The sequence below is a fragment of the Scyliorhinus torazame genome, chromosome 21 (assembly GCF_047496885.1).
Source record: "Scyliorhinus torazame isolate Kashiwa2021f chromosome 21, sScyTor2.1, whole genome shotgun sequence".
In the NCBI taxonomy this organism is placed as follows: Eukaryota; Metazoa; Chordata; class Chondrichthyes; order Carcharhiniformes; family Scyliorhinidae; genus Scyliorhinus; species Scyliorhinus torazame.
Genome location: NC_092727.1, coordinates 115591796 through 115618252, shown reverse-complemented (window position 1 = coordinate 115618252; position 26457 = coordinate 115591796). Strand labels below are relative to the sequence as shown.

The 26457-nt window shown below is 45.6% G+C and overlaps 2 protein-coding genes and 1 long non-coding RNA gene across 5 annotated transcripts in view; 2 read left to right on the top strand and 1 right to left on the bottom strand.

Moving 5' to 3' along the window:
- Positions 1-5467, bottom strand: part of kat2a (K(lysine) acetyltransferase 2A) — a 61557-nt gene extending 56090 nt beyond the window's left edge. Inside the window, exon 1 of the mRNA XM_072487335.1 lies at positions 5164-5467. Coding sequence (XP_072343436.1) covers positions 5164-5409 — 246 coding nt within the window. The 5' untranslated portion in view covers positions 5410-5467. The remainder of the gene's footprint in view (positions 1-5163) is intronic.
- Positions 4847-11771, top strand: LOC140398550 (uncharacterized). Of its 3 annotated transcripts, none has more exons than XR_011937506.1 (4): positions 4847-4868; positions 5668-5786; positions 7164-7186; positions 11634-11771. It is a non-coding gene; the product is annotated as an uncharacterized lncRNA (long non-coding RNA). The 3 variants fall into 3 exon arrangements; XR_011937505.1 differs by having other exon boundaries at positions 4855-4900; XR_011937507.1 differs by lacking the exons at positions 4847-4868; positions 5668-5786 and adding an exon at positions 6227-6560.
- Positions 11772-22647: 10876 nt separating this feature from the next.
- On the top strand, positions 22648-23700 carry LOC140398032 (heat shock protein beta-11-like). Its single transcript, XM_072486256.1, has one exon. It carries the CDS (start codon positions 22821-22823, stop codon positions 23460-23462), a length of 642 nt encoding a protein of 213 aa, XP_072342357.1. The 5' UTR covers positions 22648-22820; the 3' UTR covers positions 23463-23700.
- The last annotated feature ends 2757 nt before the right edge of the window (positions 23701-26457 follow it).

Genomic DNA, 26457 nt, shown 5'->3' with positions numbered 1-26457 from the left:
CCGGAGAAAGGGATTGGAAGTGAGCCAATCAGAATAGATCAAACAAGTCAGGAGGGACATAGGATGACCTATGGGTGTCGAGTATGTGAAACTTGATGCCATTTGAATGTATGAGTACTGATCTCTTTGTCTGGGACCTTCACTTAGTTCCCAGGGCTGCAGAAAGCAACATGTTATCTGTATCACTGTGGACTAGGTAGCTTGCAAGCTGAATAAAATAGCTTCTTTTTACTTGCAAATCCATCTCGACTTTTATTGAGGCCAGACTGACGGAGAAAGAAATTTGGGATTCAACAGTAGAACTGTTCAAAATCAAACGATGTAGATAGAGTCAAAAGGGAGAAACTGTTCCCATTGGTGAAGGAGTCAAGAACCAGAAGAAACCAATTTAAATAGGACTGTCAAAAGAAGCAACAATAACAACATTAGGGAAAACCTTGTTCACAGTGTATAGTTAGGATCTGGAATGCAGAACATTGTTGGGGCAGAATCAATTGGGAATTTGAAAAGAGAACTGGATGCACACCTGAAAACAACAAAATTATGAGGCTATGAGGAAAGGGCAGGGGGGATTGGGACTAGCTGAGCTGCTGGTATAGAAAGCTGGCATCAGCAGGATGGGCCGTATAGCCTCTTTCTGTGTTGTAACCATTCTATGAGAATAGGTTTGTGGGGAAAATGTGACTAAAACGTTCAATCTGTCACTGATCGCCAGTAACTGTAACTGCAAGAAGGAATGAATATAACCAAGTTCAATTGATTATGTATTTATTTGCTCATGTAATGCTGCATATTTCTATTCATGAACGAAAATTACAATTATATAAAACATGCGATCAGTTGAATCAAGCAGGAATTCAGATATGGGAATTGGTACAAAAATAAATAAGGTGTTTGTGGGTTTCTCAGTAGTAGACAAAACAAAAAGCTGTAGATCAAAAATGATCATGGTATTTCATTTCAATTCATGTTATTTAATTAGAGGAACTTACACTTTGAACAACAGCTGATGATATTTGTGATAAATTACTATTATTCATATATTATTATTAATAACCAGTAAGATCATTCAAAAAGATGCAGCACTTCAAGACTCCTGCAAACTTCTGCAATTTCCAACATTATCTGAATTTCTCCAAGTTGTCTTAAACACATACCTATTTATTCTAGATTTGACTCTTGGGTTCTGATGACTGATGATATAAAAGCAAACTGCTCATTATTTACAAGCACAGAGGAGTAGAATATCACTTGCAGTAACTCCTGGAGCTGCCTGATCAAACTATATTGTACACAATAAATGTCTGGATGAGGACTTATGGTAATAATTCAATATAAAAGCACTACTTATACTAGTGTAGGTTGAATCGGCAAAGATTTCAGCAGTAAACATAGAAATGTTGTGACTGACTGTGTAAACCATGATAAATATCTGAGAGGCACCTGATTGAATAGTTCATTAAGATATAAAGGAGTGAAAGAATTGGGTGCTCTAAATTCTTTAAAGAGACACAATGAAGTTACCTTCAGAGCCAAGTGGATATATTTATCACAGCAGTGCTAATCAGGGCACTCCCCTGCCTTATCCCCACAATCTTGCACTCTTTCTTTTCAGATAGCAATTAAATTCCCTTTGAATAACTTGATTGAAATTGCCTCCACCACTCTCTTAGGAAATTTGTTCCACACTGAGCTTTTCTGTTTTCTCTGTGCCAGAGGATGATGACCCCAAACCAGCATGTGTCCTCAAACCAGATGTCCCAACATTAGGCACAGCTGTTACTTAATAAAAAGACGTGCCTTGCTTTTTGTGCGATTTAATCTATTATGCTATGTATTTTTCTGTTTTGTGTGTTGAACCATCCTTTGTCTGGTTCTATTATCTCACAAATCACCCTCGAGGTACTCTCTAGGTGCCCTCCCGGGCAGCACGGTGGCATAGTGGTTAGCACTATGGCTTCACAGCGCCAGGTTCGATTCCCAGCTTGGGTCACTGTCTGCGTGGAGTCAGCAGGTTCTCCCAGTGTCTGCGTGGGCTTCCTCCGGATGTTCCGGTTTCCTCCCACAAGTCCCGAAAGATGTGCTTTTAGGTAATTTGGACATTTGGAATTCTCCCTCTGTGTACCCGAACCGGCTCCGGAATGTGGCAACGAGGGACTTTCCACAGTAACTTCATTGCAGTGTTAATGTAAGCCTACTTGTGACAATAAAGGTTATAATTATAAGATGGATAGCAAGAAAGGAGTTAACAAAGTGAGTGTTGGTCCTATAGAAAATGTCCCTGGGGAATTGATAATGGAAGATACGGCAATGGCAGTTAAACAGGTATTTTAGATCGGTCTTCACTATAGAGCGCACAGATAATATCCGAGAAATAGCTGTAAATCAGGAAATTGAAGGGAGGGAGGAACTTGAGAAAATTACAATCACTATGGAATTGGTCAAATTGTTGGGTCTGCGGACGGAAATATCCTCAGGTCTAGATGAACTTCATCCCAAAATCTTGAAAGCGTCGAATGAGAAAGTTGATGCAATGCTTACAATTTCCCAAAATTCCCTAGTCAGGGAAGCTTCCATTAGGTTGGAAGATAGCATATGTAACTCTTGTATTCAAAAAGGGAGGGAGACAGGAAGCAGGAAACTATAGGCCAGTTAGCCTAACATCTGTCATAGTGAAGCTGTGAGAAGCCATTATTACAGAAGGGCACTTGGAAAAATTCAAGGAAATCAGGCAGTCAACATGGCTTTGTGAAAGGGAAATCTTGTTGAGCCAACTTATTGGAGTACTTTGATGGAGTCACGTGTGCTGTGGATAAAGGTGAACCGGTGGATGTACTCTACTTAGATTTCCAGAAGGCATTTGATAAGGTGCCACATCAAAGGTTATTGTGGAAAATAAAATCTCATTGTGCAGGGAGTAACATAGTGGCATGGATTGAATATCACCAGCTAACAGGAAACAGTTGGCTTAAATGGGTCATTTGCTGGTTGGCAGCATGTGACAAGTGGTGTGCCATCAGGAATCTATGTTCGGGCCAATTTATATAAATGATTTGGATGAAGGGGTGGTTGTTAAATTTGCTAGATAGGAAAGTAAATTGTGAAGAGGATGTAAAGGGGCTACAAAGGGACATAGATAGGTTAAGTGAGTGGACAAATATCTGGCAAATGGAACATAATGTGGGCAAATGTAAAATTGCCCATTTTGGCAAGATGAATAAAAAAAGCTTATTATGTAAATGGTGAGAGATTGCAGAGCTCGGAGATGCAGAGGGATCTCGGTGTCCTAGTGCATCGATCACAAAACGTACAGCGTGTAATTAGAAAAGCTAATATTCTGAGGGAAACTGATTACAAAAATAGGGAGGTTATGCTTCAATTGTATAGGGCATTGGGGAGATCCTCTGGAATATTATGTACTGTATTGGTCTCCTTACTTAAGGAAAGATGTAAATGCATAGAAGCACTACAGAGAAAGCTTATTAGACTAAATACCAAAAATGGGTGAGTTGGCTTATGAAGAAAGGTGGAGAGGTTAGGTTTGTATCCACTAGAGTTTAGAAGAACAAGAAGCAATTTGATCAAAACCTTGAAGATCCTGAGGGGTATTGATAGGGTGGATGTGGCTAGGATGTTTCCCCTTGTTGAAGAATCTTGAACTAGGGGTCACTGTTTTAAAAATAAGAGGTCGCTCATTTAAGATGGAGATGAGGAGAATTTTTTCTTCAGGGGTCGTGAATCTCTGGAACTCTCTTCCTCAAAAGCCAATGGAAACAGAATCTTTTGAATATTTTTAAGGCAGAGCCAGATAGTTTCTTGTTTAACAAGGGGGTGAAAGGTGATCACCATAGCCAGGGTGAGATTACAATTAGGTCTAGCATAATCATATTGAATTGCAGAGTGTTTGGGGGGCCGCGTGGCCTACTACTAATTTGTATGTTCGTACCCAGCCTAACCTCCATTTTACTCCAGATCCACAGCAGTCTGAATTGTCACATCAACTCTACTTTTCTCTCTAAAATAAAAGCAAAATAGAATCATAGGATACCTAGTGCAGAAGGCCATTCGGCCCATCGTGTCTGCACAACCCTCTGAAAGACTACCCTACCTAGACTACAATGCCCTGTCCTCCCTGTAACCCTGCAATTCAATCAACCTTTGTACACTAAGGGGCAATTTAGGATGGTAAATCCACCAAACCCTGCACATATAAAAGCAAATTACTACGGATGCTGGAATCTGAAACAAAAGAGAAAATGCTGGATCTGTAGGGAGAGAAAAGAGCTAGTCATTGGACTTGAAACATTAGCTCTTTTCTCTCCCTACAGATGCTGCCAGACCTGCTGTGATTTTCCAGCATTTTCTATTTCGTAACCCTGCACATACGTGGGCTGAGAGAGGTAACCAAAGCACCCGGAGGAAACCCACGCAGACACAGGGAGAATGTGCAAACTCCACACACACAGCTACCTGAGGTTGGGTTCCTGGCACTCTGAAGCAGCAGTGCTAACCACTGTGCCACCCCTGCCGATACCAGAAACAGAATCGTAGAATCCCATTCGGCTCACTCCCCTATCCTGCACTTCTTTGGGCTGAGGGGGGAAACCAGAGCACCAGGAGGAAACCCACACAAACACAGGGATAAAGTGCAAACTCCAGTCACCCAAGTTCGGAAATCGTGAGGCAGAGGTGCTAACCACTATGCCACCCCAATTATTTATTTGTTATGGTTACAAATTGAGGGACATGGTACTACCCCAGGTGATTTGTCCATTTAAGGAGCGCTCCAATCAGCGAAACACTGAAACATTCATCACCCATGTTAAAAACAATTGCTTTCTGCTCATTTTCTGAATGCAGTTCCACAGGTATCACTGTCCTTTCAGCTTGGTGTGCCTAGGTGAACAACCTTTACATGCGATCCTAGACAATTAATGTGCAGGGTTATTATTGAAGGAGAGGCAGAGGGTAATAGAGGAAATATGAGATGCTCTTCACATTTTAATTCTAAAATACATGCGATAGTACTTAATTGGGGGGGGGGGGGGGGAAGAGAGAGACAAGGGACGACTTAAAATCTCAGCCTGAGAGATAGACACGGGCCAGGATACTGGGCCGCTCTTACAGCCCCTTCTGGACACTTCACTCGGACACTGCTCTTACCTTGCAGGCTGAGAAAACACCGAGTTTCTCCAGCTTCTTGGCCCGGGGGAAAGCGCGGACCTGGGCCTTGCGCTGGACCGAGCGCTGCTGGCTGCTGCTGGCGCCGGGGCGGGCCGGGTCGGCCGGGCTGGGGGTGGTGGTAGCGGAGGCGGCGGCGGGAGAGGGCGAAGCTGCGGCCTGGGCCTGGCACGGGGACGGATAAGGCGGCTGAGTCCGGGCCTGCGAGGCTTGCGCTGCCTCCGCCATCACCCGCGAGGATCCCACCCGTCCAACCGACCGATCCCCTCCCCCCCGGCCGCGCTGCCATGGCGACCGGCCAGGGCCGCCATTACGCAGGCGGGCCGCGCAGAGCACACTGGGACGCGTAGTCCGATCAGTCCAACCGCCTCACACTCATAATAAAAATTTAAACTCAGCAGGCTATTTAAGATTTAAAAAAAATTAACAAAGGCGAAATCAAACGGGTTGGAATAAAAATGACGTTTTTCTTTAACGATTATCCAGGCGCGTGGCATCAGGGGAGTTGTAGTTCTTTAAAGTTCGTCGTACTGCATTGTGACGCATGCGCACTGGAGCCTTGACGCCAGTTGGAGCTGTTGAGCTGCCAGACCATGCGGGCCAAGGTGAGTGAATGTGGAGCACGAATAAACCCCTCAAATCAGGGTTCATTAAACAAGGTGGTAACTGTTTTACGTGGAAGATATTAATTTGCTTCCGCCCTCCATCACCTCGTGTTTGTGGTGAAAGCCAGAGCCATGCTACTGGGGAGTATTGGTCTCTCCCCCCGACCATTAATATCAGATGGGGGATAATTTTAAATTATTAATGCCCCTTTTACTAAAAGAGGGCACAAACTCCGGTTTAAGTTACGGCAGAACGAGCTTCAGTTAAAATAATGAATCAGACCCGGATTCTCCAACCTTGCCTCGTGTTTTCTGGTTGGGGGAGGGGGGAACTGCCGGTGTTGGGATATTTAAGGCTTGGATACCATCCACGTTTTATTCTTTATTTAAAATAATTTAGAGCACCCAATTCTTTCCCCCCCCCCCCCCCCCCCCCCCAACTAAGGGGCAATTTAGCGTGGCCTATCCACCTACCTGCACATCTTTTTGGGTTGTGGGGGTGAAACCCACACAGATACAAGGAGAATGTGCAAACTCCACACGGACAGTTACCCGGGGCGAACCATAGGCAGCCGTGTTAACCACTGCGCCACCATGCAGCCCTCTACGTTTTATTCTTTCATTGAATGTGGATGTTGCTGGCATGTAGTGCCCATCCCTGATTGCACAAAGGCATTTAAGAGTCAACCACATTTCTCTGGGTCTGGAGTCACGTGTAGGCCAGACCGGGCAAGGATGACAGATTTCATTCCCCAAAAGATATTAATGAACCAGGTGGGTTTTTATGATGATCGACCATGGTTTTATGGTCATCGTTAAACTCTTAATTCTAGATTTTGATAAGGTCAAGAGGCCAAGTAAAACTGATAAAGCTCAAGATCGGGTGTTTCAGGTGTGGGTATTTTTATCAGAACTATTGCTCGAGTTGAAGGAGATTTGGGGGCAATTGGATATGAGAGAAACATTTTCTGATGATCTGAGGGGGTTAAGATTGAGGGGCCACAGATACAAGCTTAAATGCAAAAGATTTAAGGCTGGGGACAAAAATGCCATCCTTTACACATTGAAGCAGAGAGCATATTAATATTTGAGATTAGGTGAATGGTTGCGGGGAAGATGGGAACAGGGCAGACATGAGGGTTTAGGATCCATATTGTGCTGAAGATAACCAAAGTTGATATGAGGAAGAAGTGATTGAAAACCAGATTGACTTGGATTTCATTGAGCATACATTTTATCTAGAGCTGCTGTGCATTGAGTTGCAGTAAATTGTACACTTTAATTTCTGATAAATAAAAATAAACATGAGAAGATCTGTCCATGTTCTAGAAGAAAAGACAAACTATTCTAATCGTCTATTTTTCTTTTACTTTCCAGTGGAGAAAGAAACGGATGCGCAGGTCAGTGTAAACCTTAAATGTTTCGAACATTTTATTAAAATGTGAAGTAAGGGATGGCCTCCATTTTGTTCCTACTTCAATCCCAATCATATTCCTGACTACCTAATGTCTTTCTAATTTAGGCCGTTTTTGAGAAATCAAATTTAAAGTGAAGCCTTGGCCTGTTGCTTTTTCTGACATTACCCCCTGGCTTCCTATCCCATCTTGCTTTCTGCACAATTTTTGTTTCCCTCTGCAGTTAATTTATCTTGCAAACAGGAGGGAATCAATTTTGTGCAATAGTGGGTGGGTTATGTTTTGAGACTTTTCTGCTCTGCTTTTAAATACTTGGGGTGTTTCAAGCTTTATTTTATGGGGGGTTGGGGGGGGGGATGTACTGCCCAGCCCCTCAGAAGAAATGTCAGTCCTGGACAGACCAATGTTAAACAAGGCCAACCTGCAAGGCCAATAACCCACTCTGGACAGCCTTAAGGATGAGAGAGTGGGATTTCTGCCCCTCAGTGGTAGAAGTCCCACCCTGAAGAGCTGCTGGCTGGCAACTCTTAATAATCCCAGCAGCACCACAACTCAGTAGTGGGCACTGCTGGGAGTACAAGTAGGCCCTGGAATGAAGACAATGTGGATCCCAGCGAGAGGGATGCTGGGGGTATTGAACAGGGAAGGGTTGGGGAGTCTAGTGAGGCAGGCATGGGGGTCAGGTATTGTTGACCAGTGGGGGTAACGGATGCCCCCGTTGCACACCGAGTAACCCCCAAGCCCGAAGGATGTACCCAACCTCCTTTTCAACCAATTGGGTTCTAAAAAAAAAGGCCCTCCCACTCCTGCTTATGTAACTATTTTATAGTGTGGGTGGCAGAATATTTGGGTTGATTGGCTTGTTAACAAGCTCAATTGCCTGTTAATTATTGCTTTAAAAATGATGGGTGGCTGGCAACTGATTTTGATGCCCCTTCTACCATTTTATGGGTTCCTGGTGGGAAGGTGATGGGCTAGCCATTCATCACATTAATCATAGTTATCTACATTTCACCCCTCCCCACCTAGCCCCAATATGCAGGTAAGTTTTTGACTGATCCTGAACAAAACGTCTGCATAAATTACAGAATTTCATTCTTTCACAGGAGTCAAAAGCAGCTGAGTGTCACAACTTCATTTTAGATTTAACAAACAGCTTTAGCCGAGAAGAGATGAATGGGAAAACTTGTTCCTTCACTGTCACTGGGTCAAAACCCTGGAACTTCCTTCCTCACAGCACCATGGGTGTTCTGGCAGCACATGGCATGCAGCAGTTCAAGAACGTGGCTCACCACCACCTTCTCGAGGGCATTTGAGTGGCCACAGATGCTGGCTGAGCCAACGGTGCCCACATCCCATGAACATATTTTTAAGAAAGAATTGTGACTGCTGCAATGAAACTATTTTGTAAAACATCATTCATATATAACTGGCCAAACCTGTTTCTCCAAATTTCAGCTCGGCCTGTTTTACACAATTACTTTTTTTCAGCATTTGTTCAAAACTGCCAGCCGTACACAACTGAACACGTTGTGTTTGAATGTTGGTTGCTTCCTCCCTCTAGCTTTGGAAATAGTGACAAAAAATTGTATCAAATAAATGGAACATAAATAACTAGCTTTGACACGTCATGCCGTGTGAAATAAGGCGGCCAGCACAAAGTTAAGACTGAGCAGGTTACTTATTCTTTCCACAGAAGAATATTAACTGTCTACTCAAATTATCCCACAGTAAAACAAACTTGGGAGTGAAAATGACAACTTGTATTTATAGTGCACTGTTTAACATAAAGGGTGCGATCTACCGGCCATGCCGCGCTCCCAGTAGGGCATGACATGGCCGGTAGATGCTGGGTGAGGCTTTCCAGCAGCCACTGTGCCTCCCGAGATCTACCCAAGTCCAGCGGGGCGGTGTGACCAGAATCCTGGGCAGGACCAGGCCATGTACTGAAGTAGGTTCTAAATCTACTTCAGTGTCCTTGCCCGCAATCTATCGGCCACCCCAGGTAGGCCTCAGCCCGTCGGGTTCAGTACTGGTCCACACAAACGTGGACCAAGTAGGACGGCACCCAAGGGGGTCTCTCGGGCCATTAGAGGCCCCTGGGTGGTCTTTGATAGTGCAGTGTGACCAGAATATCCCGCCGGCGTGAACAGCCGGTACATTCCGCCTAAGTATGGGCTAAACCGGTGAGAAACTCCCCAGGGCTCAAAAAAGTGACTGTGTGTGGTTATATAGCAGTGGGGAATTCCCAGCAAACCCCACCACAGAAGACACTTAGAAGCCTTTCCGTTAGATCGCGCCCAAAAGATCTTAAGATGCTTCACTGGAGCATTATCAATCAAAATCTGACCCAGGGCTTCAAGAGGTATTAGGACAATTGATCAGAAGCTTGGTCAAAGAGGTAGGTTTTAAGGAGTGTCTAGGAGGAAAACGAGGGGCAGAGATGTTTTAGGAGGGTATTCCAGAGCTTCGGTCCTTGGCAACTGAGGGAGGGATCTGAAAACACAGGAGAATTTTGGCTCTCGGTTAAGCAATGCCTTGATTATAATGAAGATCACTGAGCACAGGGGCGATGGGAGGACAAGTGTGGGTTCGGACACAGGCAGTGCAGAGTTTTGAATGAATGGCATTTTAACACAGTGGTTAGCACTGCTGCCTATCCGCATCTGGAACCCGGGTTCAGTTCCGACTCGGGTGACTGTGGAGTTTGCACTTTCTCTCCGTGTCTGCGTGGGTTTCCTCCGGGTGCTCCGGTTTCCTCCCCCAGTCCAAAAGAAGTGTTGGTTAGGTGAATTGGCCTCACTAAATTGCCCCTTAATGTCCAAAAGATACACATTTTAGGTGGGGTTGAGAGGAGTGGGCCGAATGGCCTCCTGCTGCACAGGAGGAATTCTATAGTTCTTTGACCTCCAGCGTATGCAGAGTAGAATGCGGGAGACCAGCTAGGCATGCATTGGAATAATCAAATCTGAGGGTTACCAAGGCTTGGATAAGGGTTTCGGCAGCAGATAAGCTGGAATGTGAGGAATTTGGGTGATATTGTAGAGGTGGAGTTGGGCAGTCTTAGCGATGACATGGAAATGTGATCTGCAGCTCCTCTTGGGATCAATCCAAACTTGCAAACAGTCTCATTCGGCCTCTGGATAATATCCAGGGACCGATAGAGTCATGACTAGGAAATTGAGTTTGTGTTGAGACCAAAAGCTCTGGCTTTGTCTTTTCAATATTTAGTTGCGGCTTGTTTTCCCAAATGCTGCTGCTGTGTACTGTAATGTTCACAACACAGCTCAAAAGAACATGAGCACAATAATGGGAAAATAAACCTTTGAGAATTCAATCTGCTTTTAAGAATCTCATCCTTGCATGTTGAAAGGATACATGCATCTATTTCTTTTGGATAAAGAAGATTGTTAGTGAAAAAAATTGCACATGACATTTTCAGGGTGTTGACATCTGCTCCACAGTGCTGCTCAGTGACCAATATAGAACTGTAACTTCAACCAAGCTGCTTAGAAATCCAGCTTGGGACTGAAAAAAAACATTGAGCAAACCATATTGTACTTCCATCGACAGACATCAGTGTGGTAAACACAATGTTAACATTTCTGAAAGGAATGTTGACCAGCCAAAACAATTTATGTTTTAGTGTACATATACATGGAAAATCTGTGACAATTCAGGCTCTTCATCAACTATTTGTATAGTGCCTTTAATGTAAAAACATGGCAAGGCAGTTCACAAGAGCATTATAAAACAAAATATGACACCAAGCCACATAAGGAAATAAAAGGTCAGGTGACCAAAAACTTGGTCAAAGAGTTACGTTTTTGGTTTAATTTAGAGTACCCAATTCATTTTTTCCCAATTAAGGGGCAATTTAGCATGGCCAATCCACCTACCCTGCACACATCTTTCGGTTGAGACCCACGCAAACACGGGGAGAATGTGCCAACTCCACACGGACAGTGGCCCAGGGCCGGGATCGAACCCGGATCCTCAGCGCGGTGATGCAGCAGTGCTAACCACTGTGCCACCGTGACGCCCCAAAGAGTTAACTTTAGGAAAGTGAGATTGCGAGGCCACCACCACAATGGTGGGCCATGTTTAATTCGGAATGCACAAGAGGCAAGAATCCAAGGAGCGCAGGTATCTCAGAAGGTTGTGGGATTGGAGCAGATTTGGGAGATGGGGAGGGGTGAGGGCATGGAGGGATTTGAAAACTAAGACCATCACTACATAGTAGATCAGCTGAAACATTTTCTTTTTTACATTTTTGAACACACTAAAATATAGAAGTGTTAGAGGGAAATTCCTTCTGTATTATAAAAATAGTTTAACCTTTTTTACTTTGTGTGCTAGCTGTCTTAATTTTGTAAATGCAATTAGCAACACATAACTCAGTTTAAACGTCTCTGCATCTATTCCTATATAGATTGAAGCGTAAGCGAAGGAAGATGAGGGCAAGATCCAAGTGATGCCCCCGTAACTAAAGAACGGCAAAACCACGGTGACTGGTGGCTGTGTTTAAGCTTCACCTTCATCAGTAATCAATAAAAGATTTTCAAGCTTCCATGTTTCAAGGAATACCCGTTTGTTTCATCAGTTACTGAACTCTGTTTTGGAATGTGCTTTTATGTGGTTTTTGATGTTATAAAATAAAATTAACATTGTTTTGGAAACTTGTTTTAAAAATTCATTTGAGTGCATTTGATAGCCAAGGAAGAATAAAGTGAGTGTTTTAATATGACATTTATATTTTCCCCCCAATTAATTTTTTCCAATTCAGAGGCAATTTTGAGTGGCCTACCCTGCACATCTTTGGGTTGGGCAAAAGCCACGCAAACACTGAGAGAATGTGCAAACTCCACACGGACTGTGACCCAGGGCCGGGATCGAACCTGGGACCTCGGTGCAGTGAGGCAGCAATGCTAACCACTGCACCACCATGCTGCCCTATATTTTCCCCCATTTCTAGTAAGTTGGTTTTCTTTTGCCATTTTAGTCTCTAAACAGAACAGTAAAGTTCTTAGGCAAGATTTTCTGCACCCCCCCCCCCCCCCCCCCAATTGGCCAATGATGTTCCGGTCTCACCACTGTTAATGGGTTTTCCTGTTGTTTGCGGCCATTGCCGCCGGGGAACCTGTGGTGGGTTGTCGCTGTCGGTGGGACCAGAAGATCCCGTCAGCAGGAACGGCCTGAAAATTTCGGCCCTTGTTTGCCATGATGTGGTATGCTTACTGAACTAGCATTATTTGACATTGTGATTATTAATATCGACCAGAATTTACATTGCACTGTCCATTTCAGTCTGTCTCGCATAAATCAATTATATTCAATATATTTATATAGTTTCTTGCCCTGTGCCAAGGGTATTGTTATACCAAATTAAAACACAAGATGCTGGAAATGATCAGCAAGTCAGGAAGCATCTGTGGAGGGAGAAACCGAGTTACGTTACTGCCAGTCCAGCAGAGTATTTCCATCATTTCTTTTGTGAGGGCCACGAAGAATCCAGCATGAGTTTTAAGGATACAAAGTAATAACATTTATTTACAATAACATATATATATATATATATAACAGCAGCAGCCACTTCCCTTGCTGCACACTCCTTCCTGCTGGTTCCAAACTGGCCTGCTTTATTTATACATGGAGTTTACTAATGGTTTCTCCGCCCCCCCCTCATTGGGGAAGCTCATACTCCCACAGGATTGTGGGATTGTCATTAGTCCCCAGCCAATGGTAAGCAGGCAGGTTATAACATCCCTCCCCCACCCCCCAAAGTCCAAGGAATCCACCGAAGACCCTGGCGAAGGAGGGCGTCGGACTAGTTTTGCCACAGGCCGGACACCATTTGCATGCGGCGCTGGATCAGGCGGCGTGTAATGAGACGGAGACCGGCGCTTCCGTGATGAACGGCTTAACGGTTGTACATCCGTGGGCCCGAGGATTCCCCCTCTGATGTGTCCTGTGTCTCCATCTCGGAGTCAGAGTCTGCTGCCTCTGTCATCTCGGCGTCTCTATCTCCGCGCGGTTCTGTAACGACCTGCGCAGGCTTTGAGTGAGGCACCAGAGGAAGATTGTGAGGACTACCTTCCATTGTCTGGTCTCTGTGGCTGTAGCAATGAGCTCCGGGGGCGGGGAATCTTTGGAAGGGATAGTCTTCTGGACCGAATGTGGTCTACATGTTTGCGCTGGAGACGACCCTGGGCTTGCACCTGGTAAGATATAGGGCCCGTTTGGCGAAAGATTACGCCAGGAACCCACTGGGCACCAGCAAAATTCCGAACGATCACCGGGCACAAACTGCCGATGCCGACAAAAGCCCTGTCCCTGCCGTTCTTGTGTGCGGCGGACTTTTGCGCAAATGTCTGGGAAAACCATACTAAGGCGGGTGCGAAGTCTCTGGCCCATTAGGAGTTCTGCGGGAGCTACCCCAGTCACCGCATGGGGGGTGGTCCTATACGAAAACAAAAAGCGAGCCAGTCTCGTGTCCATTGATCCGGAAGACTGCTTCTTTAGGCCTCGTTTGAATGTCTGCATTGCGCGCTCTGCCAACCCATTTGAAGCCGGGTGGTAAGGGGCAGTGCGGATATGGCGTATGCCGTTCATCTTCATGAACCTCGCAAACTCCTCACTCGTAAATGGAGTGCCGTTATCCGTGACCAGCACCTCGGGGAGGCCATGCATACTAAAAGACAAACGCATTTTCTCAATTGTTGCGCAGGATGTTGTGCCTAGCATCTTATGCACCTCTAGCCATTTAGACTGGGCGTCGATTAATAGAAGGAACATGGATTCTTGAAAAGGGCCTGCGAAATCCGCATGCAAGCGCGCCCAAGGCCGCCCTGGCCATTCCCAGTGATGTAGGGGCGCGGCCGGCGGAAGCTTCTGATGCTCCTGGCAAATGGAGCAGTTTTGGGCCACCTTCTCAATGTCGGTGTCGAGGCCTGGCCACCAGACATAACTCCGGGCCAACATTTTCATTTTGGTCACACATGGATGCCCATTGTGCAAGTCTCTTAGTATCAGCTCCTGTCCTTTTTCCGGGACAATCACACGCGTCCCCCACAAGAGGATGCCGTCTTCCACGCTGAATTCTGAAAGCTTGGAGGAAAATGCCCGCAACTCGCCTGGGAGCTGTCTATGCTACCCACCATACAGGACTATGTGCCGAACCTTTGACAGGACTGGCTCCGTCTAGGTCCACTCACGGATCCGTGATGCCGTGACAGCAAGGTGTTCATAAAATTTAGGGTTGCAACCACTTCACCGGTCGTGGGGGTCGACATGGGGCTGGTCGATAAAGGCAATCGGCTCAGTGCGTCGGCATTCGCTATCTGCGTTCCTGGTTTGTGCTCCAGAGAATACTCGTATGCAGCAAGCAACAAAGCCCAGCGCTGGATCCGTGCGGAAGCAATGGGCGGTATTGGCTTATCCTCTCTGAAAAGTCCCAGCAGAGGCTTATGATCAGTCACGATAGTGAAATGGCGGCCATATACGTACTGGTGGAAGCGTTTCACCGCAAAAACCACTGCCAGGCCCTCCTCGATCTGCGCGTACTTTTTCTCCGCTGCAGTCAATGTGCGGGAGGCGAAAGCTATCGGCCACTTGACCCCGTTCTCCATCTTGTGGGACAGGACGGCCTCCATACCATACGGGGATGCATCACATGTGACGAGCAAAGGCTTTCCAGGATTATAATGGGTTAGTAATCCAGACGACGACAATTGTTGCTTTACCCGCTGGAAAGCGGTTTCTTGCGGCTGACCCCAAACCCAGGTGTGATTTTTCTTTAGCAGAAGGTGCAACGGGGCCAGCGTAGTTGCCAGATTGGGGAGGAACTTCCCGTAATAGTTTACGAGACCGAGAAAAGAACAAAGATACAAAGTGTCAATCGGGGTGGGGGCCTGTTGAATCACGCGCACCTTCTCTGCGACGGGGTGCAAACCTTTGCGGTCCACCCGATAACCTAGGTAGACTACTTCCTTTGCCTGAAATACGCACTTTGTGTGACGTAAACGGACTCCAGCCTCCGAAAAGCGTCTAAGGACAGCCTCCAGATTTTCCAAATGTTCCTGCTCTGACGTCCCTGTAATCAAAACGTCATCTAAGTAGACAGCGACACGCGGTAAACCTCTCAAAATGCCCTCCATAACATGTTGGAAAATAGCGCAGGCAGAGGATACTCCAAAGGGCAACCGTGTATATTCATACAGGCCCCGGTGTGTATTAATCGTTACATATGGTCGGGAGGCAGGGTCCAGCTCCAACTAGGTTGGCGTGACTCATATTTAATTTTGTGAACGAGAGTCCGCCTGCAAGCTTCGCGTAGAGATCCTCTATGCGAGGCATTGGATATCGGTCGAGTTGGGAAGTCGTATTCACTGTAAGTTTATAGTCGCCACACAAGCGAACTGTGGCATCTGGCTTCATTACAGGTGCAATTGGTGCTGCCCAGTCAGCGAAACGGACGGGCCTGATAATACCCAAACTCTCCAAACGAGTGAGCTCCCCTTCTACCTTCTCGAGCAAGGCGTAAGGCACCGGGCGCGCACGGAAATAGCGCAGCGTGGGTCCTGGTTCGACTTGTATACGGGCTACGGCCCCTTTTATTTTCCCCAAACCGGGCTGGAATACATCTGGGTATCGTCCTAGCACCTCAGTCAACCCTCCAGAAACTGTTTGGAGGATGTGCTGCCATTGCAACCGCAAATGGCGCAACCAGTCCCGACCCAACAGGCTGGGCCCATGGCCGCGCACCACGATGAGTGGGAAACGCCCCTCCTGTCGTCCATAAACAACAGGGGTCATTGTAGTTCCTGCAATGTCCAGTGGTTCCCCCATGTAGGTGGCCAACCTGGCCTGTTAGTCGGTTAATGTAAGGGTCTGTATACCCTGCTTGATGCAGTCGAATGTCCTCTGGGCGATCATGGAGACCGCTGCACCAGTGTCCAACTCCATCTCAAGCGGGTGACCATTGATCCGTACTGTCACCTTAATGGGGGCCACACGGGGAGCTGCCACACAATGCAGCTGCAGGCAGTCGTCCTCCATCTCCACGTCCTCCGGAGTAGTTGCCGCAGGTTCATCCACATGGAAGGTACGGCCCCTGGGCTGGTCCCAGTTTCGGTCGGAACGACGGCGCGCCCCCAGGACCGGCGTCCGCGACGGGGTCGGCGCCTACAAGTCTGACACGGACATGGCTCCTCATCCATTGGTTCTGGAGAAGGCTCCCTTCGGGGAGGAATGTCCGACGGCCACTGGCGTCGATCCGGACGTCGCCTCGCCCAAGGTACCGCAGGAGTGCGGGGGGACGTTTTCGGACGGAAGGGGTTGCGCCCCAAGGCATGCACCTCCATGCCCTGTAGCTCCTGCACTCCTCGTTCTGTGCTCTCTCGGGACAATACTATTTGAATGGCCTGTTGAAAAGTCAATGTTGGCTCAGCTAACAACTTTCTCTGGGTGGCCGCATTGTTAATACCGCAAACCATACCGTCTTGTAACATTTCTGACAAGGTCTCACCATAGTCACAGTACTCCGCAATCCTGCGTAGCCTGGATAGAAAGTCGGCAAGGGATTCTCGTGGGGTCCTCTCAGCAGTATTAAACCGGTAACGCTGGACTATCGTGGACGGGGTTGGGTTAAAATGTTGCTCCACTAAATTCACAAGTCCATCAAACGTTTTGGTGTCCGGCACAGCTGGGTACGTAAGGCTCCTAATCACACCAAACGTATGCGGGCCGCAGGCGGTGAGCAATATGACCACCTGGCGCTCGTTTTCGGCGATATTGTTTGCCCGGAAATGGTAACGCATCCGTTGTGCATACTGGTTCCAGCTTTCCAGCGCAGCATCAAAAACATCCAAACGTCCGTACAGAGGAATGGTATAATCGAAAACAACTTCCAACCTGTATCCAACAAAAATCCAGGGAGGTGGCTTCAGCAGTGTAGACAGCTATTCACTTTAACCCTCGTCGCCAGTTTTGGGAAGGCCACGAAGAATCCAGCACGAGTTTTAAGGATACAAAGTAATAACATTTATAATGGATACTGCCTCTGTAAACCTGTCTTGCTGAAGCTCTGAGGCAGAAAGGTGTAATTAATGGGACAAGTTTACTTGGTCAATTATACAGTCTAAACATGGGTGTAGGGATTTGATGAAAGTATTAAAATGACAATGTGTGGCAACAAAATAGAGATTGAATTACATTGCTGTCAGTACTAACACACTACTTACACATATAAAAGGCGGTCTTGACTCATTAGAGTCTTGTGTTATGACAGATTCATTCCTAATTTTCATAGTGGTAGCTGTAAAGTGTAAACCATTATACTTTTTTTTTTGAATATTGCTGAAATGCAAGACATGTTGCCGAAGCTGCTTGTTCTGCACTTGGCAGGAAAAATGCGAGAACGACAAGTTTCAAATAATCATAATTTATACTACAGAGGGCAGCACAGTGGTTAGCGTTGCTGCCTACGGCGCTGAGGACCCGGGTTTGAATCCCGGCCCTGGGTCACTGTCCGTGAGGTGTTTGCACATTCTCCCTGTGTCTGCATGGGTTTCGCTCCCACAACCCAAAGATGTGCAGGATAGATGGATTGGCCACGTAAAATTGCCCCTTAATTGGAAAAAATAATTGGGTACTCTAAACTTATTTTTTTTTTTAAAATTTATAGTACAGGAGAACCGGGTGCTGATTGGTTGGCAAGTTGACAGTGGCTCCCACAAGGCGAGGCAGCAACGTTGTGTTGTCACTGGACTAGTAATCCAGTGACTCAGAGTCGTGCTCTGGGGACTCTGGTTCGAATCCCGCATAGGCAGAAAGTGAAATTTGAATTCAATGAAAGTCTGGAATTAGAAATCTAAAGGTGACCATGAAACCATTGCCGATTGTCATACAAACCCTTCTGGTTCACTAATGTCCTTCAGGGAAGGAAATCTGCCATCCTTACCCGGACTGGCCTACATGTGACTCCAGATCGACAGAAATGTGATTTACTCTTAAATACTCTCCGGGATCGGCAACACATGACCCAGCCAGCAATGCCCACATCCCTCGAATAAAAAAAAAATTAATTCCTAATTTTTGTAAACCATCATAATTTTTTTTCAGTATTGCAGAAAAGCGAGACATGTTACCGAAGCTGCTCGTTCTGCACTCGGCAGGAAAAATGCAAGAATGCCAAGTTTCAAACAATCATTACAATTTATACTACAGGAGAACAGGGTGCTGGTTGGTTGACAAATTAACACTGGCTGAGGCTTTGCCGTGGAGTAAGCAACAGGGAACTTTAGGCACCCCAAGCCCCCTGGCAATTCAAAAAAGGTGCAAGGCTTGAACCTCAAACATTTATTTTTGTGTATTCTTACCACCAAACCTTTTTAAAATCTCTCCCTCCTTCCATACTTTTGCTATCAATGACACTGCTTCATGTTCGGTGCTTCATGTTCGGTGCTGATACATTTTTGTTCCCTGTGCTTTGCTCCTATTAACTTTGCAAAAGCTCTTTCATAGAATTTACAGTGCAGAAGGAGGCCATTTGGCCCATCGCATCTGCACCGGCTCTTAGAAAGAGCATTCACTTAAGCCCACACCTCCACCCCATCCTCATAACCCCACCTAACCTCAGGGCCATTTAGCACGGCCAATCCATCTAACCTGCACATCTTTGGACTGGGAGGAAAACAGAGCACCCGGAGGAAACCCACGCACCCACGAGGAGAACATGCAGACTCCACACAGACAGTGACCCAAACCGGGAATCGAACCTCGGACCCTGGAGCTGTGAAGCAACTGTGCTAACCACTGTGCTACCGTGCCGCCCGTCTTAAGCATACTCTTCCGGCTACTCATGAGACTGACACCGCTATCTATTACCAGTTGCAGGTAGTGCTGGCATTGCCAGAAGGCTGGGTGGCAGTGCCAAGGTGCCAGGCTTCCTGTGCCTGGGGGTAAGGGGGGCTCGAGGATCCTGGAAGAGGTAAGTTGGGTGAAATGGGCGGGGTCCGGTGGCCACGGGGGGCAGAAGGGGGGATCAAAAGATTGGGGCTGCCTTTAAAAATGGCGCCCCCAATCACATGTAGTCTTCCTGCACAGTGAGCTGAGCTTGCCAGTGCAGGAAATGAGCTAAAGAATGGCCTTGATGGTGAGTTCCTTGCCAAAGCCAAAAGAGACAACAAAGCCCCTTTGATTAGCAGCACCGAGAAACACGCCGCTAAACACACTGTTCAGCGGACTTTAACTCCAGTAACATCAGAGCGGCATGGTGGTGCAGTGGTTAGCATTGCTGCCTACGACGCTGAGGACCGGGGTTCGATTTCTGCCCCAGGTCACTGTCTGTGCGGAGTTTGCACATTCTCCCCATGTCTGCATTGGTTTCACCCCCACAACTCAGAAGATGTGCAGGGTAGGTGGATTGGCCATGCTAAATTGCCCCATAATTGGCAAAAAAATAGAATTGGCTACTCTAAATTTATTTTTTTTAAAGGAAAAAAAAATTCTAGTAACATAGAAAATAGGTGCAGGAGGAGGCCATTCGGCCCTTCGAGCCTGCACCACCATTCAATATGATCATGGCTGATCATGCAAATTCAGTATCCCACTCTTGCTTTCTCTCCATACTCCTTGGTCCCTCTAGCCGCAAGGGACACGTCCAGCTCCCTCTTGAATTTATCCAATGAACTGGCCCCAACAGCTTTCCATGGTCGAGAATTCCACAAGCTCACAACTCTCTGAGAGAAGAAGCTCGTCCTCATCTCAGTCCTGAATGGCTTACCCCTTATTCTTAGGCTGTGACCCCTAGTTCTTGACCCAACATCGGGAACATTCTTCCCACATCTAGCCTGTCCAGTCCTATCAGGATTTTATATGTATCTATGAGATCCCCTCTCCTTTTAAACTCCAATGAGTACACATTCTTCATATGTCGGTCCTGCCGTCCCGGGAAATAGTTTGGTGAACCTTCGCTGGACACCCTCAATAGCAAGAATGTCCTTCCTCAAACCAGGAGACCAAAATTGCACACAATATTCAAGGTGTGGCCTCACCAAGGCCCTGTATAACTGCAGAAAGACATCCCTACTCTTATACTCCAATCCTCTCGCTATGAAGGCAAGCATGCCAATAACTTTCCTCACCGCCTGCTGTACCTGCATTCCAACCTTCAGCAACTGTTCCACCATGACACCCACGTCTCGTTGCACTTCCCCTATTCCTAAACTGACACCATTCAGACAATAATCTGCCTTCCTGTTTTTGACATCAAAAACCTCACATTTACCCACATTATATTGCATTTGCCAAGTATTTGCCCACTCAGCCAGTCTGTCCAAGTCACCCTGTAGCCTCTTTTCATCCTCCTCACAGCACACACTGCCCCCCAGCTTAGCGTCGCCTGCAAATTTGGAGATATTGCATGCAATATCTTCGTCCAAATTAATAATGTATATTGTGAACAGCTGGAGTCCCAGCACTGAACCCTGCGGTACCCCACTAGTCACTGCCTCCCACTCTAAAAGGATCTGTTTATTCCCACTCTCTGCTTCCTGTCTGCCAACCAGGTCTTTATCCACGTCAATACATTACCCCAATACCATGAGCTTTAATTTTGCTCACTAATCTCTTGTCTGCTGAATTGCACCGCACATCTCCAGCTAAATAAGTCCACTGGCTGTTTTATGGCTGTTTTTCCTTCTGTTCTGACTCAGCTAAAGAAACATGGGTTACCTTCTGAAGCGCTATTTTCTTTTAGATGTTCTGGCAATCTCTAAAGCCCAGCATTACCTTATCCAGTACCAAAAATTACCATTGAAATATTAACGTGAGCCACAAACGAGATATTCATCACATGCCTCTGAGTCACAAGATTCAATGCCCACTCCAGGGCTTCAGCACAAAAATCAAGACTCACACTGCAGCACAGTGCATCAGGAATGCTGGACTGTTGGGGATGCTGTCCTTTGGATGAGATACTAAACCAATGCTCCACCTGCCACTTCGGGTGGGTGGTAATATGCATATGCATAGTAATGTGTATCGTTAGATATACGACCTCCGACCAGCAGGTGGGGACAGAGATCCACCATGTGACTCCAGCGATAGGGCAGTTGGTAGTAAGTCATTCTAGAGGACAGTCGCATTAGATGAAACTTCAGGAGAATTCACTTATTCGTTACCGTTTGTACTATAGTTCATTAGTTATCTTTCCACATGTTAATTTTGTTAAGAAACTATCTTACTAGTCAAGGAACCAGATGGTCTGAGTGCATCTTTATCACGGCCACAACACAGAACAGAACAGGGTGCATGTAAAAGATCCTCTGACACTATTTTAAAGAAGACCAGGGAAGCTATCCCTGGTACCCTGGTCAATATTTATCCCTCACTAATTTTTTAAAAATAAATTTAGAGTACCCAATTATTTATTTTCCAATTAAGGGGCAATTTAGCGTGGCCAATCCACCTAACCTGCACATCTTTGGGTTGTGGGGGTGAGACCCACGCAGACACGGGGAGAATGTGCAAACTCCACACAGACAGTGACCCGGGGCTGGGATCGAACCCTGGTCCTCATTTATCCCTCATTCACGATCACAAAAGACAGATTAACTGGTTATTATCAAATCGCTGTTTGCGGGGGGTTGCTGCGTGCAAATGTCTTCTACATTCCAACAGTGAGGAGACTTCAAAAGGGCGTCTTTGGCTGTAAAGCACTTTGAGAAATCCTGAGGTTGTGGAAAGGCCTATATAAATGCAATTCTTCCCTTCACTTCCACCATCTTCCTCGAGAGACTATTCCATCGACAACCACCTGTTGAATGAAATATTTCCATACAACAATTTTCAATTTCCATACACCCACCCTCTCCAAGTGTAAGTCATGTCACTGATTTTACTGTCCCTGACAAGGTGAAATAGGGCGTCATCGTCTGCATTTATTCTGATGTGACTTTCGAAAGCTGGTTCATTTCTGACTTACTGCTGTTCCTTCACAGTGGAATGAATAGTCAGACCCCAAGTTAAACCAAATGTCATCAGATGCGTTCGTAAATGGCCAGAATTGGATGTTGAGTGCTGACCGTCAACAGGTGCGGACATGACACATAATAATGTAGTTACAGAAATTGTCAAGAGGTTGATCCTGTCAGTCACAGCACTATCATCCAGAGCTTCCCCTGCCTGCCCACAGCTTATTAAATACTTCAGTTTCACCAGGCACCGTTTGGTGCTTTATTGACATCATTTACTTTCCAAAAAATAACCAAAAATTATGTCTAATTACTTTTTCATAACAAGTACACAATGTTCGCACAGAATTGTTGGCTCCCATCCATCAACTGCCATTTGGATGAGGTAATTCCAGAAGTTTCTAAAATACACAAATGTGTCACTGAGTCGAGTCAAGTTTAAATCAAGGATGAGATGAGACATCAGTTATTTTCAGCTCATGTATATCATGAACCCAGCAAAGTTGAGTTCATTCTGGAAGGGTCTGGATTTCTGGCAGTAGAATATATAAGGCGTGTGTTCTGAGCGCTGCAGCAGATCAGAGACTGAAGACTGGCGGTTCACAGCAGTGGCTTTGAGAGAAGTGAGAGAAGAGGCAGAGACAATGCTGAGCTGTCGGGCTTTCCCCCCTTCACGTCTGTGCCAGCAGCCTGTGTACACATTGTGGCCTGTTCCACACAGGGGCTGTCAGCCGCTGGAATGCAACATGTGGAAACTCATGGAAGAAGCAAGAAAGAGCATGATCTTCATGGATCAAGTTCTTGAGGAGCTGGCAAAAGAATTTTGGGAGCATAAACCAAGAAATCAGGACAGCAGACCTGATGATAATAAGGAAGGTAAAAGACAATCAGGGGACAAGGATGGAGATGGATTTTCTCTGTCCCTGGATGTGCAGCAATTCTCCCCAGAAGAATTGATGGTGAAAGTACTTGGAAGAAAAGTGCTGGTGACAGGAAAACATGAGAAGAAAAGCAATGCAGGCAGGGGCTCTTACAGCTACAGATATGAAGAGTTCAGGAGAGAATTTCAGCTGCCAGACGATGTCGATGCTGAAGCTCTTAACTGCTGTTTGTCACAGGACGGTCGGTTAAAGGTTGAAGCCCCACACCTGGCACTGCCGGCCGGGAATGAAAGAACCGTCCCCATCAAAATCCTCTCTGACACGACATCCACTCCCCAGCTAAATCCTGTCCAAGAGGCACAGGGACAAGAGAATGGGAATCTTGAAGTGAACAAGAAAGGCTGAAACAAAATAGACCTCTTCAGATTTATTTATATTGAATTTTTTGTCGTGTAAAGAACAACAAAATAGTGCCAGATGTAAGCACCTGTGAAATTGATGTTGTAATATATTCAATGTCCAGCTACTGTGGATAACTGCTTTTTTTCTGCCCAACATGTGTTAAAAAAAATGAGCATTTGAGAAAAGTAATGGTCTGTGATTTAATTTGTCAACTCAATAAAATGAAGTTATTGTATGTACATATCTATGGCTGCAAGTATTTTATTTAATTTTACAGCTCAGAGGGAGATAATTCTGCCCATTATGCTGCTTGGGCAATCCTACCATTTCGTAATGATCTGCAACTGGAACCCCTTTTCCAAAATAGTCCTTCCTGTTGTGTTCTGTTGTCTTGTCCTTGCAATGATTCATAAAGAACTACTGATGACTTGCTTAGAATGATGATTTGTTAGTTAATATGTGGAAGGATAACATACAGAATGCTATACAGACTAGATTGCTCTGGAACTACCCGATGTGCGACTGACCTTGTGTACGTCCATTGCTGATAGCCGGACATCATGTGACGGGTGTCTGATGCCACCTGCTGGTCGGAGGTTGCATTGCTGAGTGTATGCAATACTATTCACAGGCATATCATCACAATTCCTGGTTGTGAATGATTATGATCTTTCTCACTTGTTTAACCTATTTAAGCTAAAGTGGACACACGTCCACTGGTCAGGAATCTGTGCAAGACAAACAGGTGAAACTCTCAAAAGGAGAATACGTGTATCAACTTCAATTGGTTATCCATAAAATGTGAAATGACGTTGATAACACAGCTAAAATATTCTATAAAGGTAAACTTGGAAACTAGGACCAGTGGTTATGAATTTAAATTAGCAAAGGTCAATTAAATACAAAAAGACCTTCTTCATTCCGAACAAACAATGTTTGTAGCAGTTGCTGGGCAAGGATATAGAACATAGAACATACAGTGCAGAAGGAGGCCGTTTGGCCCATTGAGTCTGCACCGACCCACTTAAGCCCTCACTTTCACCCTATTCCCGTAACCCAATAACGCCTCCTAACCTTTTTGGACACGAAGGGCAATTTATCATGGCCAATCCACCTAACCTGTACGTCTTTGGACTGTGGGAGGAAACCAGAGCACCTGGAGGAAACCCACGCAGACACAGGGAGAACGTGCAGACTCCGCACAGACAGTGCGGGGAATCGAACCTGGGACCCTGGTGCTGAGAAGCCACAGTGCTAGCCACTTGTGCTACCGTGCTGCCCATACATCAGCTATTTACAGGATTGACTGTACTGTAGCCAAATTAACTGACAAAGTTGTGAGGAGGATGCAAAGGGATGTAGATGAGTGAGTGGTCAAAACTTTAGCAGATGGAGCCTGTGGGAAAATGTGGGGTTGTCCACTTCTGGCAGGAATAATAGAAGACCAGAATATTATTTAAATGGAGACAGACAGCAGAATACTGCAGTAGAGCAAGATCTGGGCATCCGTGTACCGAATCACAAAAAGCTAGCATGCAGGTACAGCAAGTAATTAGGAAAGCAAATGGAATGTTGTCCTTCATTGCAATGGGGGTGGACTATAAAAGTAGGGAAATTTGCTAAATTGTGCATCCCACTGATGCGATCGCACCTGGGATACGGTGTACAGCTTCGGTCTTCATACTTAAGGATATACTTGCATTGGAAGCAGTTCAGAGAAGATTCCTGGGATGAAGGGGTTTGTTGTATGAGGAAAGGTTGAGCAGGTTGGGCCTGTACTCATTGGAGTTTAGAAAAATGAGAGGTACACTTTTTGAAACATATCTGATTGAGAGAGCGTGACAGGGTGGATGCTTGAGAGGATGCTTCCTCATGGGGGAATCTAGAAATGGGGGCGCAGTTTAAAAATAAGAGATCACCCATTTAAGAGATGAGGATATTTTTGTCTTTGGAATTCTCTTCCACAGAGAGCCGTGGAGGTTGGGTCATTGAATATATTCAAGGCTGAATTAGAGAGATTTCTGATCGTCAAGAGAGTCAAGGGTTATGGGGACAGGCGGAAAGTGGACTGTAAGCCACAATCAAATCATCCATGATCTTATTGACTGATGAAGCAAGCTCGAGGGGATTCTATGGGGTATGATCTAATAAGAATTTACAGCACAGAATCAGTTTGGTTCTAGACTATACCCATCCTACTTCATCTTGCCTGTCAGCATATCGCTAGGGCCAGTGTGGGTTTGGGGAAGGGAGGGAGGGAATTCCTTCAACCTTGAGGCTTGATATATTTTTTTAAAAATGTGATATCAGTAGCACAGTCAGCAACTGAATGAGCTACAACATCTCTGCCAGGAGTGGTGCATTATAAAAAACATTTGGAATCCATAAATATACTGAGGCTGGTTCCAGTTCACTGTACAAGTAACACTCTTATTACATTGCCCATACCATGATGGTGACGACAATGAGTGAAAACAACAGACTAGGCCTGGTCGTGTGGTCAAGAGTTGAGTGGACAGCTGATATTCTGATTCACAATACAAAGTATTTATTCCATAGAAAGTGAACAGCTCTTCTTCAGGCAAAAACAAACAAAAAAAAATCAGTGAATGCCATTTCCCATCATATTTATCACGAACTGCAGATGTACGATTGCTGGAATTAAAACGGGAAATGCCAGAAATACTCAGCAGGTCAAGTTGCATCCGAGGAGAGAAACAGAGTTAATTAACATTGTCAATGATGAACCTTCAGAACAGAATCCTTGACCTGAAACAATAACTGTTTCTCTGCTCAGGTGCTGCCTAGCCTGCGTATTTCCGGTATTTTCAGCTTTTCATTTCAATATTTCCAACATTTGCAGTATTTTCCTTTTGTATATGGATGTTGAATATGGTTCATACAGTGTATCATTGCACGTGATTTTATTACTTCACAACAAAATCATTCTTTCGTACAGAGACATTTAAATGCGTTAAATATAACAAATGGCTAACCA

What these genes read in the sequence shown, in the direction of transcription:
- LOC140398032 (XM_072486256.1), top strand. Translation starts at nt 22,821, where the DNA reads ATGCTGAGCTGTCGGGCTTTCCCCCCTTCACGTCTGTGCCAGCAGCCT.